Below are 20,811 nucleotides of genomic sequence, written 5' to 3'. Positions count from 1 at the left end.
GGCCCCTTCGGCCGCCGTCTGCCGGTAGTTACTATGGAAACCGAGCTGCTATTGCTATGTCTCTACAAAAGACCCCTCCGACCCGGGTGTTCGTGGAACTGGTTCCCTGGGCTGACAGGGGCCCGGCGAACAACCTGGTCTCAGGCGGAGAGACGCTACCCGGCCTCCGCCACCCGCTTTCCTCAACACAAGCCCAAACTGCTACCCGTGAGGTGCACGTAAGCGGAACCTCAGAAGTGTCTGGGGGCCCGGACCGGGCGCAAGTGGTGATGCGAGTGAGCAGCACCAAGGAGGCGGCAGCCGAGGCCAAAAAGAGCGTTTGTCGCCGTCTAGATTACATCACGCAGAGCCTCCAGCAGCAGGGCGTGCAGGTGAGATCTCCGCGGGGGAGGAAATGCGAGCCGGACGACACAAAAGGGTTGGCAGATGGTCGGGCCCCACGGCCGGCTCTAGAGGGAAGGGAAATGTGGAGGGTCTGGAGCGTTTAGGACGTCTTTGTCGCAAAGGTACTCCGGAACGCCTGGACCTGGCAGAGTGAATATTTGAACCATTCTTCTCCTAGACGAAGGTAATTATTGGCCTCAGGCAAATTAAAAATGAAAGAATGCAAATTGGGTAGGTTTTTATCAGGCGATATTTGCTTCAGTAATTTTGTTTTAAATTTGAAGTGATGAAATGGTAAAACTTGAAATGTTAGTTGTAAATATTTGCCCAAGTGGAGTGCTGGACACTAAATATTTTGTTTTGTTTTGTTTTTATTCTGCACCATGGAATTGGCAAGTGAAGAGCACGACCTGCTTCCTTCCGATCATGTAAAACTTTGCATGGAATGGTTCTTGAATATGTTCCGCAAACAGTAACGTTGGGGAGTGGGGAAGAAGTTGCGTCCATTTTCATTTTATAATGATTTTCATTTTGTAATGATTTCCCCAAAATTTCTCCGGCCTTCTTAGGTTTAACTTAAAAGAAAAAGTCAAGCCAGTATTGTGGATACCACATACATGAAATACTTTTAACGGAGATGTCCATGAGACAAATCACTAAGCAAATCTTACCTTAAGCCTACTCCTAAGGAAAGAAAAAAAGATTGAAACCATCATTTAATCCACACAATAGCACTGTTAGGCGTGTTTTAATATCCCCGTTTTCCAAATTTAAAGAGGTTAAACAATGCTGTGAACTTTAGGTAGGGCAATATTTGAACTCATGTATTCCTGAAACCAGAATGTAAGTTGCTTCCAATTCTGCTGATAATTAGAATGAAAGAAAATTAGAAATCATAGAGATGAACTATTTCAGTTTTCTCATTTTACAGAGTAGGACCCCAAAGGCCACAGATGTGACTTATCCAGGATAACATTAAGTTGGTAAAAGTGCAGACATTGTTACTTCCAGTCTATTGCAAGAAATGCCATACCCCGAAAAAGCAAGTACTTATTTTTAACAAGAAAAGATATTTGCATTGCCTTTATAATACAAACATATGAGTTATTACAAAGTCATTTGGACAAGATTTCTTCAAACGATTTTACAATTTAGAAAAATACAAATAACTATAAATAATGTGAGTAAAGTGGGTTTAATATGTAGAAAAATCATTTTAAAAACTGCTACCAGTGCCATAGTTGAATAAGATAACAAGTTTTTAAGTTATTTACATAAAATAAAAATGGAGCTCACATGACTCTATAAAACAACATAGGCTGGGCATGGTGGCTCATGCCTGTAATGCCAATACTTTGGGAGGCCAAGTCAGGTGGATCACTTGAGGCCAGGAGTTCAAGACCAGCCTGGTCAACATGGCAAAACCCCATCTCTAGTAAAAATACAAAAATCAGCTGGGCATGGTGGCACACTCCTGTAATCTCAGCTACTAGGGTGACTGAGGCAGGAGAATCTCTTGAACCCGTGAGGTGAAGGTTTCAGTGAGCCGAGATGGCACCACTGCACTCCAGTTTGGGCGACAGAAAGAGACTCTCTCAAATAAATAAGTAAGTAAATAAATTACTAAGTCCAACTTAGAGTAATTATATTAAGATTCAGTGTTCAATTCAATACATGAGAAGGACAGTAACCTCGCAGTTATCTCTGCTAATTGATGAAAGAAGTCATGTAGATAATTTGTTCAGGAGAGAATACAAAATATCGTTTATATTATTAGGATGAATTATGGGTCTTCACAAAGTCCTTATTCATTTTAAACTTTAGAATTCTGAGCTGTAAGTTTTATAAACATCACTTCCCTGCTTAAAGGGCTCCTCATAATCCAAACTCCTTTGCTTAAAAGATAGAGCTGAAGGTGGCTCATGCCTGTAATCCCAGCACTTTGGGAGGCCAAGAAGGGTACATCACCTGAGGTCAGGAGTTCAAGACCAGCCTGACCAACGTGGCAAAACCCCGTCTCTACTAAAAATACCAGAATTAGCCGGGCATGGTGGTGCATGCCTGTAATCCCAGTTACTTGTGAGACTGAGGCAGAATTGCTGGAACCTGCGAGGCGGAGGTTGCAGTGAGCTGAGATCGCACCATTGCACTCCAGCCTGGGCAATAAGAGTGAAACTCCATCTCAAAAAAAAAAAAAGCCAAAACAGCCTGACTGTCTATCCTCATTTCCTATCATATCTTCCTCCCCTCTATTGTATTTTTCTTTAAGAATTAGCTCCAGCCTGAGCTATGGAATAAGACCCTGTCTCAAAAAAAAAAAAAAAAAAAAAAAAAATCAGCCCAAATTCACCTTCTTGGCATTCCTTTCCTAATATAACACTAATCCCTGCCATACAACACTTCACTCCCTATACTTGTAATAAAAACTTATCCCGTATCATAATTCTTAATTTACTTGTCTCTCCTCCATATTCTAAACTTCTCCAGAGCCAAGACCATTTGTTCTTTTTTTGCCTGTATGAGTTACGGTCCATACACTTCACATAATGTTTACTCAGAAGATACCTTCTGAATGAATAAAAGAAACAATGAAACAATAAATGAACAAATTATTCAGCTATGTGGTTTTCATTGAAAAGTGTTTTAAAGTTTTTGTTTTTTTTGTTTTTTTTTTTTTTGAGACGGACTCTCACTCTGTCGCCCAGGCTGGAGTGCAGTGGCGCGATCTCGGCTCACTGCAAGCTCCGCCTCCCGGGTTCACGCCATTCTCCTGCCTCAGCCTCCCGAGTAGCTGGGACTACAGGCGCCCACAACCGCGCCCGGCTAATTTTTTGTATTTTTAGTGGAGACGGGGTTTCACCGTGGTCTCGATCTCCTGACCTTGTGATCCGCCTGCCTCGGCCTCCCAAAGTGCTGGGATTACAGGCGTGAGCCACCGCGCCCGGCCTTTAAAGTTTTAAGCAGTATTTACTCATTCAACCAACAAACATTAAGCCTTTCTTTTCATTGTTCATTTTTGTTTTTGTCTTTGTTTTTTTTTTTTTTTTTGAGATGGACTTTCACTCTTGTCGCCCATACTGGAGTACAATGGAGGCGGTCTAGGCTCACTGCAACCTCCACCTCCCAGATTCAAGCGATTCTTCTGCCTCAGCCTCCCGAGTAGCTAGGATTACAAGTGCCTTCCACCACACCTGGTTAATTTTTGTATTTTTAGTAGAGATGGGGTTTCACCAAGTTGGCCAGACTGGTCTCGAACTCCTGACCTCAACTGATCCCCTGCCTCGGCCTCCCAAAGTGCTGGGATTACAGGCATGAGCCACTGCACCTGGCCCATTGTTCATTTTTAAACAACACTTAATATTGTCTTAGTTTGTTTGGTCTGCTGTAATGAAAAACCATAGACTGGGTAGCTTGTAAACAACAGAAATTTATATCTTACAGTCCTGGAAGCTGGGCATCCAAGATCAAGGAGCTAGTAGATTTGGTATATAGTGAATGCTTCCAAGAATTACCCTGATATCTCTGCTTCCCTTTTATTTTCTCCTTTCTCCTACTATAGGCATAAAATGACCTCACAATGTCTGGTCCTCCCTTCACAAAAGTGTTTCTGTCATTCAGGATGCATATGTAAGTTCTAGTGCAAGAGAGGACTAGGAGTAAATGCTGAAGGGAGTGTTTAACCCCTTTAACCCATTGCAGTATGAGCAAAACTACTGTAAGATTCCTCTAACAGAGTGCAGCCAAAAAAGAGACCCCTTTTCTCCTTTTTGCTTCACAACAGACCGCCTCAGCCACCCTGACACCCAGTAGGAGGTATTCCACAGGAGCAGCAGAAGAGAACTTACCTTGTATCATGACATATCAAGTCATATAGTTCTTGCAATGGACTAAATGTTTGTATGTTGAAACCTAATCCCAAGTATGATGGCATTTGGAGGAGGCTTCTAGGAGGTGATTGGGACATGAGGATAAGGCTGTTTATAGATGAGAACTCCGAGGACCAGGGTGATTATTGGCAGGTTGCTTGCCCATGGTCATAGCCAAGAAGTGGCAGAATTTTAACCTTAGGGTCCATGCTCTTAACCACTACAGGGTGTTGCTTCTTTATTCTCTTGACAGTGGGTAATTGAGGTGTTAGGTAGGGAAGATGTTGCTGATGCTATTGATACCACTGCTTACATCCTTTGGCATTTCACATTTGTGTGCATGCAGGCCCAGCTTCCAACAACATTTGTAAATTCTTTGCCTGAAAGCTTTCCCTGGGTGCCAGAATCCACTCTGTCTGCAAAGGGGGCCAGAGTGTAATGCCAGGGAATTAAAGTCCTCTCCCCAAGCCCCACCAGCCTTCATCTGAAGGCTAATGTGGAACTAGAATGACTGAGGGAAATGAATGGAAAGAGACCTCAGCATCTTCACCCCTTGGGGTAGGATAATTCTGAGGTATATGTTCCACCCTGGTTCCTAGAGTTTCTCTGCAGGATTAAATTTGAGTTGACCACAGTGGTAATTTGCTTGACAACACATCCTTTAGTGCCTTTCTTTCCTTATCTGTCTTGCATCCCACTCTGTTAATGGTGTTTTTTGGGATCACCTTCAAAATTAACTGTATGCAAATTTTTGTCTTAGGATCTGTTTCTAGGGGCATCCAAATTAAGAAGTAGTGGCAACAAATTGAACATAGACATTGGATAAAGTTTTTCATTTTTAAAAATGGTCACAACATGAATGTCCTTGTAAGCTACATATTTACACATGTCCGTAATTACAGGTTGAACATCCCATCCAAAATGCTTTACCGGAAATGTTTTGGATTTCGGAAGTTGTGGATCTGGGAATATTTGTATTTTATATGTACCAGTGGAATATTTGTAATCTGGAAATCCAAAATTCAAAATGCTCCAGTTTCCTTTGAGTGTCATGTTGGCACTCAAAAAGTTTAAGATTTTGGAACATTTTGGTTTTTCGGATTAGGGATCCTCAACTAGTAATATTCTTTGGACATTAATTCCTGGATTATGTATATTTGAAGGCTTATGAAAAATTGTACTCTAAAAATATACATTTATACCTTCACTTGGCATAGTAGGCATTATTTTCTTCTGTAATTTTGCAAACTTAGTAGTCCAAAAATTGATACTGTCATTTCTTTTTTCTTTATCATTTGAACTTAAACTTTTAAAATACAAATTTCTAGTTCACAATATTTTGCCCATTTTTATATTGTCCTTACCTTACTACATTTATAAGAACCTTAAAATTAAGATTATAAATAACCTGGCCAGGCACGATGGCTCAGACCTGTAATCCCAGCACTTCGGGAGACTGAGGCAGGCAGATTACGTGAGGTCAGGAGTTCAAGGCCAGCCTGGCTAACAAGAATCCCTGTTTCTACTAAAAATATAAAAATTAGCCAGTCATGGTGGTGGGCACCTGTATCTCAGCTACTCAGGAGGCTGAGGCAGGAGAATCACTTGAGCCCAGGAGGCAGAGGTGGCAGTGAGCTGAGATCACGCCACTGCACTCCAGCCTGGGCAACAGAGTGAAACTCTGTCTCAAAAAAAAAAAAAAAAAAAAGATTGTAAATAACCTGTCATATATTGCAAAAATTTTTCTCAGTTTTTTATTTGCTGTATAACTTAGTTTATAGTATTGAACATTCAAAATCTTAAAGTTTTGTTTAGCCAAAGTCATTAATTTTTTTCTGTATTTTTTCTACCTTTGTATATAATGTTTATTGGGTGTGTTGGGTTCTTCTCAAGCATAAAGCTATATAACTTTTTTTTTTTTTTTTTAAACACAAAGTCTCACTCTGTTGCCCAGTATGGAGTAGGGTGATAGTATCATTGTTCACTGCAGCCTAAAACTGCAGGACTCAAGCTGTCCTCCCACCTCAGCCTCCCAAATAGCTCGGACTACAGGCACACACCTCCATGCCCAGCTATTTTTTTTTAATTTTTTGTAGAGACAGGGTCTTACTGTGTTGTCCAGGCTGGTCTCAAACTCCTGGCCTCAATCAATCCTCCCACCTTGCCCTCCTGAAGCACTGGAATGCCAGGCATGAGCCACCACACCTAGCCTTATAGAACTATTAACTAATATTTCCTGGTCTCTTAAGGAACCTTTGTAGTACATTAGATATGTGTGCTGTGCTTGGAATTTACTTTGGCATAAGGATAAGGGTTTTATTTTCTCTTGACATAGGTAAGTAACTGTACTGACACCATTTACTGAAGTCTGTCTTTCCCTTACTACACATGCAAGAACCTGGCTTTACATAATTGAAAAGTCAAGTTGTAATATGGGCTTTCATTGTCAAGGCTCTGCATACTTTGATGTAGTTCTCTTGGCTTTACCTTCATCTTCCTGCGTGATACTAAAATGGCTGCAACATTCCCAAGCCTTGCATCTTATACTGTAGCTTAAAAAGAAAAATAATAGTCTTTGTTTCCTGCAACCACATTTATTTTTAAAAATACTACAGTTTACTCTAAATAGACAACCTAAGCTTATTTTTGTGGCCAGAGAAATGCCAGACCAATTAGTTTAGATTCGGATTTCTGTCCATTTTTTAACCTAATCCTGTAGTAAATCAGATGTGATCATCCTAAATAGTTTAGACCTGTTATGGCTTACCTGAATCACATAGTTACTGCTCAGAGGGAGTAGGGGAAGTATGTATGATATGAGGATTCCGTATTCCTTGTTTTACCTACTGCTTTGAAATGTTACTGGTTATTGCTATTTGTAATCTTCAAATGTTCTTGTATTAGTTACAGAATTAATTAGTTCATTTGATCCTTGTTATGGTCCTGTGTCAGTACGACTCTGTTTAAATTATTATCTTCATAAAACATTTGTAGGGCAAGTTCTCCCCTCATTACTCTTCTGAAAAAATTCCCTGTCTGCAAGGAACAGAGGGACATTTTAAGTGACAGCATGGAATTATAGTCAGAAATTCCAGAGGGTAGAAAATTTCTATACAACAAATAAAATTTCTATTTATATTTTGCATTAAGTTTATGAATTAATTTCAGGATAATGGCTGATTTTACAGTGTTGTGTCCCAGTCCATTTATTTAAATGCTGTGTTTTTCTGTAAAGTTTTTTGGTTTTCTAGGAAATACTCTTCTAGACATTGACCTAGGCAAAGAATTTATCCTGAAGACCCCGAAAGCAAATGCAACAAAATAAAAAATAGACAAATGGGACTTAATTAAACTAAAGAGCTTCTGCACAGGAAATGAAACTATCAACAGAGTAAACAGAAACACTATCGAATGGGAGAAAATATTTGCAAACTATGCATCTGACAAAGGTCTAATGTCCAGAAGCCTATAAGGAATAAATCAGCAGGAACAAAAAACAATCTCATGAAAAAGTAGGCGAAGGAAATGAGTAGACACTTCTCAAAAGAAGCCGTACAAGCAGCTAACAAACATATGAAAAAAGGCTCAACATCACTAATCATTGGAGAGATGCAAATCCAAACCACAGTGAAATACCATCTCACACTAGTAAGAATGGCTTTTATCAAAAAGTCAAAAAATAACAGATACTGGCAAGATTGTAGAGAAAGAGGAGTGCTTACACTCTTGGTGGAAATGTAAATTAGTTCTGCCACTGTGAAAGGCAGTTTGGAGATTTCTCAAAGAACTAGAAATAAAATTACCATTCAACCAGGCAGTCTCTTTGCTGGGCATATACCCAAAGGTAAATAAATTGTTCTACCAAAAAAGACACATTCACTTGTATGTTTATTGCAGCACTATTCACAATAGCAAATACATGGAATCAACCCAGGTGCCCATCAACAATGGATTAAAGAAAATGTGATACTTATACACAGTGGAATACTATGTAGCCATAAAAAGGAAAAAACTCATGTACTTTGCAGCAATATGGATAAGGCTTGAAGCCATTATCCTACCCTAGTGCAGAAATAGAAAACCACATGTTCTCACTTAAAAGTGAGAAGTAAACATTGGGTACCCATGGACACAAAGATAAGAACAATAAACACTGGGAACTCCAAAAGTGGGGAAGGAGCACAGAAGTGGTTAAAAAAGTAACCAGGTACTATGTTCCCTACTTGGGCAATGGGATCAGTTGTACCCCACACCTCAGCATCACTCAATGTACACGTGTAACAAACATGCACATGTACCTCCTGAATCTAAAATAAATAAATAAAATTAAAAATATATATATTGAATAGATGGGATGTTTTACCAAAAGATTTTAAAAGACTTTTTGAAGTTTTAGGGTTTTCTTCTTGTTTACTCTTTTTGATTCCTATGAAAATAATTTTTATGGCTATTGAGATTGTTATCATCATGATTTGTGCTTCCCTATTGATATAGTTTGGCTCTGTGTCCCCACCCAAATTTCATCTAGAATTGTAATCCCTATGTGTTGAGGGAGGAATCTGATGGGAGGTAATTGAACTATGGGGGCAGTTTCCTCCATGCTGTCCTTGTAAGAGTGAGGGACTTCTCATGAGAGCTGATGATTTAAAGTGTGACACTTTATCACTCTCTCTCTCTCTCTCCTGCCAACATGTAAGACGTGCCTTGCTTCCCCTTTGCCTTCTGCCATGATTGTAAGTTTCCTGAGGCCTCCCCAGCCATGTGGAACTGTGAGTCAAACCTCATTTGTTTATAAATTACCCAATCTTAGGTATTATCTTTATAACAGTGTGAAAATGGACTAATACACCCATATTACTTAAGTAGTTATTCCTGTCTTGACCATTTTGTCTTAAAACTCTGCCTTTTGTATTTAGAAATAAACAGTAGCTTAATCAAGATAACTTAGCAGACTAGGCTGATATATTTCAATAATTTTCAGTTTTGTGCCCCTTATAGCAGGCTTTCTCAATCTTGGCAGTATTAACATTATGGATTTGATAATTCTTTCTTGTTGGGGGCTGTCCTGTGCATTATAGGATATTTAGGAGCATTCCTGGCCCCCACCCATGGAGTGACTACCATGTCCTCCTTTACCTGAAACTGTTCAACTTTTTAGACTGGCAGGCCCATGTCTCAGGAACCTCCTCAGTTTGAGTTTCACAGGGACACTTGATCATCTTGTGTATCCACTTAGTAGTGTACTCTTCTTCCCCAACTGTGACAACAAAAAATGTCTCCAGGCATTGGCAATGTCCCCTAGGGCAAAGTCATCTGGTGGAGAACCACTGCCTTATCGATAAACAAAAAATCTCATGCTCTGTGTGGGAACCACCAACCAGACTATCAGAAATATATCTATAGTGAAACAAAGTTAGGTTTACTTAGCTTGATGCAACAAAGAAGAATGCATCCGAAAGGACCTTAGGAGTGTTTCAGAAACAGGTGTTCAGGAGGAGCCTCTTACAGGTTTTGGCCGTATGCCGAGCAGTACAAGGGAAGGATCAGTGAAGCAGGCAGGGACAGATTGGTAACTGACTATTTTATTGATTTTTTTCATAGGAAACCCAGAGGATTAAAGTTAGGCTAGGTGTGCCTTTACCAAAGGCACAGCAATCAAGCAGAAAAAGAATTTTAATTATTTTTTGTGGTTACAGGTCTGTTAGTTTCTGTTAGAAACTTTGGCTCTGTTAAAAACTTTCCTTAGATTCTATGTCCTCTTGGAAACGCTGTTTATGTTATGCTTAGACCACCTCAGTCTGATTGTTAACAGGCAATTTTTATTTCTCCATTCCCTGTAATATTATTTAGAATTTCAAAATTTATCAAATATTTTACTATATTGAGAAGCAAGATAACTATCTTCTTATATGGGTTGCTTTCAGACTGCACATACTTCCCTTTAAAAATCACTGGGCTGGGATAGGTTCCAAGATGGCCGAATAGGAACAGCTCGAGTCTACAGCTCCCAGCATGAGCGACGCAGAAGACTGGTGATGTCTGCATTCCAAGTGAGGTACCAGGTTCATCTCACTGGAGCTTGTCAGACAGTGGGTGCAGACCAGGGAGCATGACCTGAAGCAGGGTGAGGCATCACCTCACCCGGGAAGCGCAATGGGTCAAGGAATTCCCTTTCCTAGTGAAGGGAAGCCAGGACAGACAGCATCTGGAAAATCGGGTCATTCCCACCCTAATACTGTGCTTTTCCAACGGTTTTAGCAAACAGCACACCAGGAGATTATATCCTGCACCTGGCTCAGATGGTCCCATGCCCATGGAGCCTTGCTCACTGCTAGCACAGCAGTCTGAGATCGAACTGCAAGGCAGCAGTAAGGCTGGGTGAGGAGCGTCCACCATTGCTGAGATTTGAGTAGGTAAACAAAGCAGCTGGGAAGCTCAAACTGAGTGGAGCCCACTGCACCTCATGGGGACCTGCCTGCATCTATAGACTTCACCTCTGGGGGCAGGGCATAGCTGAAAGGCAGCAGAAACTTCTACAGACTTAAACATCCCTGTCTGACAGCTTTGAAGAGAGTGCTAAGGGAAGAAACTTCCCTCAGCACAGAGTTTGAGATCTGAGAACTGACAGACTGCCTCCTCAAGTGGGTCCCTGACCCCTGATTAGCATAACTGGGAGGCATCTCCCAGTAGGGGCTGACTGACACCTTATATGGCCAGGTGCCCCTCTGAGACGAAGCTTCAAGAGGAAATATCAGGCAGCAACATTTGCTGTTCTGCAATATTTGCTGTTCTGCAGCCTCCGCTGGTGATACCCAGGCAAACAGGTCTAGAGTAGACCTCCAGCAAACTCCAACAGACCTGCAGCTGAGGGTCCTGACTGTTAGAAGGAAAATTAACATACAGAAAGGACATCCACACCAAAACCCCATCTGTACATCACCATCATCAAAGACCAAAGGTAGATAAAACCACAAAGATGGGGAGAAACCAGAGCAGAAAAACTGAAAATTCTAAAAATCAGAGCACCTCTTCTCCTCCAAAGGAATGCAGCTCCTCGCCAGCAACGGAACAAAGCTAGACAGAGAATGACTTTAACAAGTTGAGACAAGAAGTCTTCAGACAATCGGTAATACCAAATTTCTCTGAGCTAAAGGAGGATGTTCGAACCCATCGCAATGAAGCTAAAGACCTTGAAAAGAGATTAGACGAATGGCTAACATTAGACTATGTCTGATTGGTGTACCTGAAGGTGACGGGGAGAATGGAACCAAGTTGGAAAACACTCTGCAGGATATTATCCAGGAGAACTTCCCCAACCTAGCAAGGCAGGCTAACATTCAAATTCAGGAAATACAGAGAATGCCACAAAGATACTCCTGGAGAAGAGCAACTCCAAGACACATAATTGTCAGATTCACCAAAGTTGAAATGAAGGAAAAAATGTTAAGGGCAACCAAAGAGAAAGGTCAGGTTACCCACAAAGGGAAGCCCATCAGACTAACAGCGGATCTCTCGGAAGAAACTCTGCAAGCCAGAAGAGAGCGGGGGCCAATATTTGACATTATAAAAGAAAAGAATTTTCAACCCAGAATTTCATATCCAGTCAAACTAAGCTTCCTAAGTGAAGGAGAAATAAAATCCTTCAGAGACAAGCAAATGCTGAGAGACTTGTCACCACCAGGCCTGTCTTACAAGAGCTCCTGAAGGAAGCACTAAACATGGAAAGGAACAACCAGTACCAGCCACTGCAAAAACATGCCAAATGGTAAAGACCATCGATGCTAGGAAGAAACTGCATCAACTAATGAGCAAAATAACCAGCTAACATCATAATGACAGGATCAAATTCACACATAACAATATTAACCATAAATGTAAATGGGCTAGATGCTCCAATTAAAAGACACAGACTGGCAAATTGGATAAACAGTCAATACCTATCACTGTGCTGTATTCAGGAGACCCATCTCACATGCAAAGACACACATAAGCTCATAATAAAGGGATGGAGGAAGACCTACCAAGCAAATGGAAAACAAAAAAAAGCAGGGGTTGCAGTCCTAGTCTGTGATAAAGATATTTAAACCAACAAAGATCAAAAGAGACAAAGAAGACCATTACATAATGATAAAGGAATCAGTTCAACAAGAAGAGCTAACTATCCTGAATATATATGCACCCATTACAGGAGCACCCAGATTCATAAAGCAAGTCCTTAGAGACCTACAAAGAGACTTTGACTCCCATACAATAATAGTGGGAGACTTTAACACCCCACTGTCAACATTAGGCAGATCAACGAGATAGAAAGCTAATGAGGATATCCAGGAATTGAACTCAGCTCTGCACCAAGCAGACCTAATAGACATCTACAGAACTCTCCACCCCAAATCAACAGAACATACATTCTTCTCAGTACCACATCACACTTATTCCAAAATTGACCACATAGTTGGAAGTAAAGCACTCAGCAAATGTAAAAACAGAAATTATAACAAACTGTCTCTCAGACCACAGTGCAATCAAACTAGAACTCAGGATTAAGAAACGCAGTAAAAACTGCTCAACTACATGAAAACTGAACACCTGCTCCTGAATAACTACTGGGTACATAACGAAATGAAAGCAGAAATAAAAATGTTCTTTGAAACCAACGAGAACAAAGACACAACATACCAGAATCTCTGGGACACATTTAAAGCAATGCGTAGAAAGAAATTTATAGCACTAAATGCCCACAATAGAAAGCAAGAAAGATCTAAAATTGACCGCTAACATCACAATTAAAAGAACTAGAGAAGCAAGAGCAAACACATTCAAAAGCTACCGAAAGGCAAGAAATAAGTAAGATCAGAGTAGAACTGAAGGAGCTATAGACATAAAAAACCCTTCAAAAAATCAATGAATCCAGGAGCTGGTTTTTTGAAAAGATCAACAAAATTGGTAGACCTCTAGCAAGACTAATAAAGAAGAGAGAAGAACAAATAGACACAATAAAATGTGATAAAAGGGATATCACAAACTGATCCCACAGAGATACAAACTACCATCAGAGAATACGATAAACAACTCTACGCAAATAAACTGGAAAATCTAGAAGAAATGGATAAATTCCTGGACACGTACACCCTCCCAAGAAGAAATTGAATCCCTGAATAGACCAATAACAGGCTCTGAAATTGAGACAATAATTAATAGCCTACCAACTAAAAAAAGTCCAGGACCAGACTGATTCACAGGCTAATTCTACCAGAGGTACAAAGAGGAGCTGGTACCTTTCCTTCTGAAACTCTCCCAATCAGTAGAAAAAGGGAATCCTCCCTAATTCATCTTATGAGGCCAACATCATCCTGATACCAAAGGCTGGCAGAGACACAACAAAATAAGAGAATTTTAGACCAATATCCCTGATGAACATTGATGCAAAAACCCTCAATAAAGTACTGGCAAACCAAATCCAGCAGCACATCAAAAAGCTGATCCACCACGATCAAGTTGGCTTCATCCCTGGGATGCAAGGCTGGTTCAGCATATGCAAATCAATAAACATAATCCATCATATAAACAGAACCCAAAACAAAAACCACATAATTATCTCAATAGATGCAGAAAAGGCCTCTGACAAAATTCAACAGCCCTTCATACTAAAAACTCTTAATAAACTAGGTATTGATGGGACATATCTCAAAATAACAAGAGCTATTTATGACAAACTCACAGCCAATATCATACTGAATGGGCAAAAACTAGAAAAATTCCCTTTGAAAACTGGCACAAGACAAGGATGCCCTCTCTCACCACTCCTATTCAACATAGTGTTGGAAGTTCTGGCCAGGGCAATGAGGCAGGAGAAAGAAATAAAGGGTATTCAATTAGGAAAAGAGGAAGTCAAATTGTCCCTGTTTGCAGATGACATGATTGTATATTTAGAAAACCCCATCATCTCAGCTCAAAATCTCCTTAAGCCAATAAGCATCTTCAGCAAAGTCTCAGGGTGCAAAATCAATGTGCAAAAATTGAAAGCATTCTTATACACCAATAACAGACAAACAGCCAAATCATGAGTGAGCTCCCATTCACAATGGCTTCAAAGAGAATAAAATACCTAGGAATCTAGCTTAGAAGGGATATGAAGGACCTCTTCAAGCAGAACTACACACCACTGCTCAATGAAATAAAAGAGGACACAAACAAATGGAAGAACATTCCATGCTCATGGATAGGAAGAATCAATATCGTGAAAATGGCCATACTGCCCAAGGACATTTATAGATTCAATGCTACCAATCTCCATCAGGCTACCAATGACTTTCTTCACAGAATTGGAAAAAACTACTTTAACATTCATATGGAACCAAAAAAGAGCCCGCTTTGCCAAGATAATCCTAAGCAAAAAGAACAAAGCTGGAGGCATCACACTACCTGACTTCAAACTATACGACTAATTAATTCAAAATTAATTCAAGATGGATTAAAGACTTGAATCTTAGACCTAAAACCATAAAAACCCTAGAAGAAAACCTAGGCAATAGTTTCATGATTGAAACACCAAAAGCAATGGCAACAAAAGCCAAAATTGACAAATGGGATCTAGTTAAACTAAAAAGCTTCTGCAGAGCAATAGAAACTACCATCAGAGTGAATAGGCAACCTACAGAATGGGAGAAAATTTTAGCAAGCTACCCATCTGACAAAGGGCTAATATCCAGAATCTACAAAGAAGTTAAACAAATTTACAAGAAAAAAATCAAACAACCCCATCAAAAAGTGGGCAAAGGATATGAACAGACACTTTTCAAAAGAAGACATTTATGCAGCCAACAGACACATGAAAGAATGCTCATCATCGCCAGTCATTAGAGAAATGCAAATCAAAACCACAATGAGATACTATCTCACACCAGTTAGAATGGCAATCATTAAAAAGTCAGGAAACAAGAGGTGCTGGAGAGGATATGGAGAAACAGGGACACTTTTACACTGTTCGTGGGACTGTAAACTAGTTCAACCATTGTGGAAAACAGTGTGACGATTCCTCAAGGATCTAGAACTAGAAATACCATTTGACCCAGCCATCCCATTACTGGGTATATACCCTAAGGATTATAAATCATGCTGCTATAAAGACACTTGCACACATATGTTTTTTGCAGCACTGTTCATAATAGCAAAGATAGACTGGATTAAGAAAATGTGGCACATACACACCCTGGAATACTATGCAGCCATAGAAAAGGATGAGTTCCTGTCCTTTGTAGGGACATGGATGAAACTGGAAACCATCATTCTGAGCAAACTATCACAAGGACAGAAAACCAGCCACCACATGTTCCCTCTCATATGTGGGAGTTGAACAATGAGAACACTTGTACACAGGATGGGGAACGTCACACACCAGGGCCTGTCATTGGATGAGGGAAGTGGGGAGGGATAGCATTAGGAGATATACCTAATGTAAATGACGAGTAAATGAGTGTAGCATACCAACATGTCACATGTATACATATGTAACCTGCACATTGTGCACATGTACCCTAGAACTTAAAGTATAATAATAAAAATTTTTTTAAAAAATAGAAAATAAAAGTCACTGGACTAAAATGAGTAAGTATTTTACTGGTTCTAAGATTGTTTTTCAGAGAGAAAAACAATACGAGTGTGGAAGCAATTCAGTAAAGTAAGGAGTCTTTTTAACAAATGTTGCTGTAACAGTCAAATGTCTATATGCAAAAAAAAAAATGGACCTCCACAGTCACCTCACACCTTATACAAAACTTTGTTCAAAATTGGTCAGTATTGCGCATGTAGCATCTGTTGCCTGTTATCAGGATAGAAGTCCAAGCACTTCTGCCCACTGCATCTTAGTATGAGAGTCACCAAGAAAACAATGCAGTCAAGCACTGGATGGAACAAACCTTACTTATGTAGAGAAAAGACAAGAGTGAGATCAGAGTCACTAGTAGGTGTCAGTCCCCCATGACCAGCAACTCCTTCCCAGAAGCTAACGCAGGAGCAGTTGACCAGGATGCACATCTCTTGTGCTGCAACAGAAGGAGTCAGTCCCCTCCCTAAAGGGTACAGATACAGTAGTGTGAGGTTGGCCAGGTGTCATACAACATACAACCTTTAAAAAGTAGAACAAAAAAGTACATATTGAGTCTGAAATGGGGAAGATATTCCCATACCAGGAAACAAGCCCAGCACAAGCTCTGAAAGATACTTTATCTCTTAGTAACCAAGTGTTCCAGGGCCACGGTCCATTCCTGGGCAGTTGAGTGTAGATCAAAAGACTATAGCATGAGATTGCCTTTCCCAACAGTAAAACACAAAACTTCTAGAAAAAAGAAAAGGAGAAAATCTATGTGACCTTGGGATTGAAGGTGAGTTTTTAGATACGGAGGTTGAGTATCCCTTATCTGAAATGTTGGGACCAGAAATGTTTCAGATTTCAGATTTTTATTTTGGAATATTTGCATTATATACTTAATGGCTGAATATCCCAAATCCAAAAATCTAAAATTCGAAATGCTCCAAGGAGCATTTTCTTTGAGCATCATGTTGGTGCTAAAAAAAAGTTGTGAATTTTGGAGATTTTTGAATTTTGGATTTTCACATTTAGGATGCTCATCCTGTATTACCAAAAAGCACAGTCCATGAAGCAAAGAAGAAAGATAAATTGTATTTTATCACAATTAAAAACTCACTTTGTGAAAAACATTGTTAAGAAAATGAAAAGTCAATCTACAGACTGGGAGAAAATATTTGTAAATTACATAGCTGATAAAGGACTTGTATCTGTTAAGAAAATGAAAAATCAGTCTATAGACTGGGAGAAGACATTTGTAAATTACATAGCTGATAAAAGACTTCTATCAAGAACATATGTACAACGCAATTCAGCAGTAACAAACAGCTCAATAAAAATGCACAAAAGATCTTAACAGACACTTCACCAAGGAACTTATGCAGATGGCAAGTAGCCACATGAAAAGATACTCAACATTACTTGTCATTAGGGAAATGGAAAATAAACCACAATGAAATACTACTGTGTACCTATTAGAATGGTAACACTGATGCCAAATGCTGGGAAGGATGCAGAGCAACAGGAATTCTCATTCATTGCTGGTGAGATTGCAAAATTATATGGCCACTTTGGAAGGTAGTCTTACAGTTTCTTATAAAGTTAAATTAGACTTACCATAGAAGTCAGCATTCTAGGATAATTTGCCAAAGTGAATTGAAAACTTAAGTACATAGAAGAATCTGTACACAAATGTTTATGGCAGCTTTATTCATAACTTCTAAAACTGGAAGCAGCCAAGATGTCTTTCAGCAGTGGAATGGATTTTTAAAACTCTGGTACATCCAAGCAAAAGAATATTATTCAGCAATAAAAAGGAATGAGAATTGATTCACAAAACCATGTGAGTGAATCTTAGCTGCATGTTAGTCAGTGAAAGAAGCCAGATCCAAAAGCTTTGAATTTTATGATTCTATCCACATGATCTCCTGGAGAAGAGCAATACTATGGGGACCGAAAACAGATTCGTGGTTAACAATCTGTTGGAGGGCGAAGTGGTTGACTAAAAGAGATGCGCGGAGAAATTTTTAAGGCGAAAGAACTATTCTTCATGGTACTGGAGTGGTACATACATGACTTTATGCATTTGTCAAACCTCACAGAGCTGTAAATCACAAATAGTGAAGCTTGATGTATGTAAACTGGGGGAAAAAGGCATCAAAGAGCCTATCACAGGATCAATCCCACGATAAAATGTATTCTCTTGACAAATGAACCCAGTTCTTAACAAATGAGTGACATAACTGCTTAAGGTGATGGGGGCAGGGAGTGTCCTAAGTTACTGGAAAATGGTGTTTTGACTGGAAATTATAAGGATGAAGAATAAAGATACAAAAACTGTATGTTCTAGTTGGTAAATATGTTTTCCAAAGGAGTATTTGTTAACATGTCTGAAACTGCTTTACATGTGTACTGAGATTAAACAAATAAGTGGATAGCGGATGGTGGGAGCCAGGTTTCTCACTCTAAGAGAGGGAAGTTACAGATAAAAATGGAAGGTTAAAATGAATTCTGTGATTCAGGATTAGAATTGAAAACATCAGTGTGAACGCATGTTTAGCTTTGTATATTGTACAGATGGAAAAACAAAATTTTATGTGTGTGCATATATATATATATATATATGTGTATGTATGTGTGTGTGTGTGTCTATGTGTGTATATATATACCCTAGCTCTGTCCACTGAGATAGCCTGGAAGGAATGACACCCCAATAGCAGTGAGCAGTCTCAGCATTCAGATCTTGGTTCTACATACAAATCTCAAAGAAAAGGTACTATGCTTCTTGGAGAAATGGCTTATTCTAGGACTGGGACAGGGAAACTACATAAGCCTGTAATATATTGTAACAGAAAGTAAGAAAGTGCTCAACAAGTAAAGGAAAGGGGTATTTCAAACAGATAAAGGAGCCAAGCTGAAAGAAATGCCAATGGCCAAAGCTAGAACAATTGAACAACAAAATAAAGTAGTATTTATTGAGTGAGTGTCGGCTACACTTAGTGACATGCTTCCAATTAATAAAGTATGGAAAGGGGAAAATAGTAACTTTACAGTGGAAGAAACTGGCAAACACTACTTTACGCAAGTGACCTGTATTGGTATCTTGAGTAGTGTCATGTGGATACCATGTACTGCCTCATGTGTTGTGATTAAAAAGGCATTTCACCTCTACAGTATTCTTTCCTAAAATTTATAATGCTAGTCTAATCATGAGAAAACATCAAAATGAGGGACATTCTGCAAAATACATGACAAAAACTTTCAAAGTCATGAAAAGCAAGGGAAGACTGAGAAACTGTCAAGAGACCAGAGGCGACTAAGGAGACTTGATGAGTTAATGCAATACAGTATCATGGATTCGATCCTGTAGTAGTAAAAAGCACATTTAATAGAAAAACTGGTGAAATCCAAATAAAGTTTGGAGTTTAGTTAATGGTAATCTGCTAATGTTGGCTTTTAGTTTAGACAGATATACTATAGTATTAACATCAGAGAAGTCTGAAACTGAGGTAGATGGGAACTCTGTACTATCTTGGTAACTTCTCCATAAATTTTAAGTTATTCCAAAATTTAAAGTTTATTTTAAAAAGTTCAGGCCAAGTGTGGTGGCTCATGCCTGTAATCCCAGCACTTTGAGAGGCTAAGGTGGGAGGATCATTTGAGGCCAGGAATTTGAGACCACCCTATCAACATAGCAAGATCCTAGCTCTACAAAAAAATTTTTAGAAAATTCGGGCGTCCTCCTAGCTACTCAGGAGGCTGAGGCAGAAAGATCACTTGAGCTCAGGGATTCAAGATTACAGTGAGGCATGCTTGTACCACTACTCTGCAGCCTGGGCAGCAAAGCAAGACCCTGTCAATCAATAGTTAAAAACAAAATGTACAATATAATTTTATTTATGAAAAAGTCTGTATATAGATCTAGATACATTTATATGCATTGATGGTTTATTAAAATGTTTACTAAAATATTAACAGTAATGGGATTTGAGAATGCTACTACTTTTTGGTTATTCTCGCTAGTATTAGATTTTCTTTGATTAGCATGTATTTTTATTTAAAAAACACTATTAAAAACAAAGATAGCAATAAAAGATACTTTGCTTTCCGGTTACCTTTCATAAAATTATTTCTCATAATTTTTCAATCAGAAGTTCATCAAGTGAAGTTGCAGAAAAGTGAAAAATGAGACATGTTTTATGACGTATGTTTACATGTCATAAAATATTAAATGACAAAAAGTTTCATGTTAATCAAGTGAAAAAATGATTGCAAGCAATATGTATAGTACAGACCCCTAATTCTTGCAGTCAGTCTTGGTCCGAAAATATTAAATGTAAAATTCCAGAAATAATCCATAAGTTTAAAACTGTACACCATTCTGAGTAGAGTGATGAAATCTCTGTGTCCTGCTCTGTCCCACCTGGGGATGTGAATCATACCTTGTTCAGTGTATCCATGCTGTATATGCTACCTACCCATTAGTCACTTGTAGCTGTCTAGGTTATCAGAGCAGAAAAAAAATATTATACATAAGGTTGGATACTATCTGTGGTTTCAGGTATCTGCTGGATTTTTAAGGTGAAAGAACTATTCTTTATGGTACTGGAGTGGTACGTACATGACTTTATGCATTTGTCAAACCTCACAGAGCTGTAAATCACAAATAGTGAAGCTTGATGTATGTAAACTGGGGGAAAAAGTCATCAAAGAACCTATCACAGGATCAATCCCAGGATAAAATGTATTCTCTTGACAAATGAACCCAGTTCTTACAAATGAGTGACATAACTGCTTAAGATGATGGGGGCAGAGAGTGTCCTAAATTACTGGAAAATGGTATCAAGTTCCAGGTATCTCTTGGAAGTTATCCCCTGTAGACAAGGGAGAACTACTGTACTGTTTTGTACTTAACCTGTATTCTAAATTTTCCACAATGAGTAGGTATTACTTTCATAATAAAAATGTTGCACTAAT

General features: G+C 39.2%; 1 protein-coding gene across 1 annotated transcript in view; it reads left to right on the top strand.

Moving 5' to 3' along the window:
* Positions 1-32: 32 nt before the first annotated feature.
* IRAK1BP1 (interleukin 1 receptor associated kinase 1 binding protein 1) overlaps positions 33-20,811 on the top strand; it is a 35,073-nt gene continuing 14,294 nt past the window's right edge. The window contains 1 exon segment of the mRNA NM_001194610.2: positions 33-371. Coding sequence (NP_001181539.1) covers positions 57-371 — 315 coding nt within the window. The 5' untranslated portion in view covers positions 33-56.

Source organism: Macaca mulatta, chromosome 4 (genome assembly GCF_049350105.2).
Source record: "Macaca mulatta isolate MMU2019108-1 chromosome 4, T2T-MMU8v2.0, whole genome shotgun sequence".
Taxonomy (NCBI): Eukaryota; Metazoa; Chordata; class Mammalia; order Primates; family Cercopithecidae; genus Macaca; species Macaca mulatta.
The sequence above is the reverse complement of the archived record's forward strand: the minus strand, read 5'-3'. Positions and strand labels throughout refer to the sequence as shown.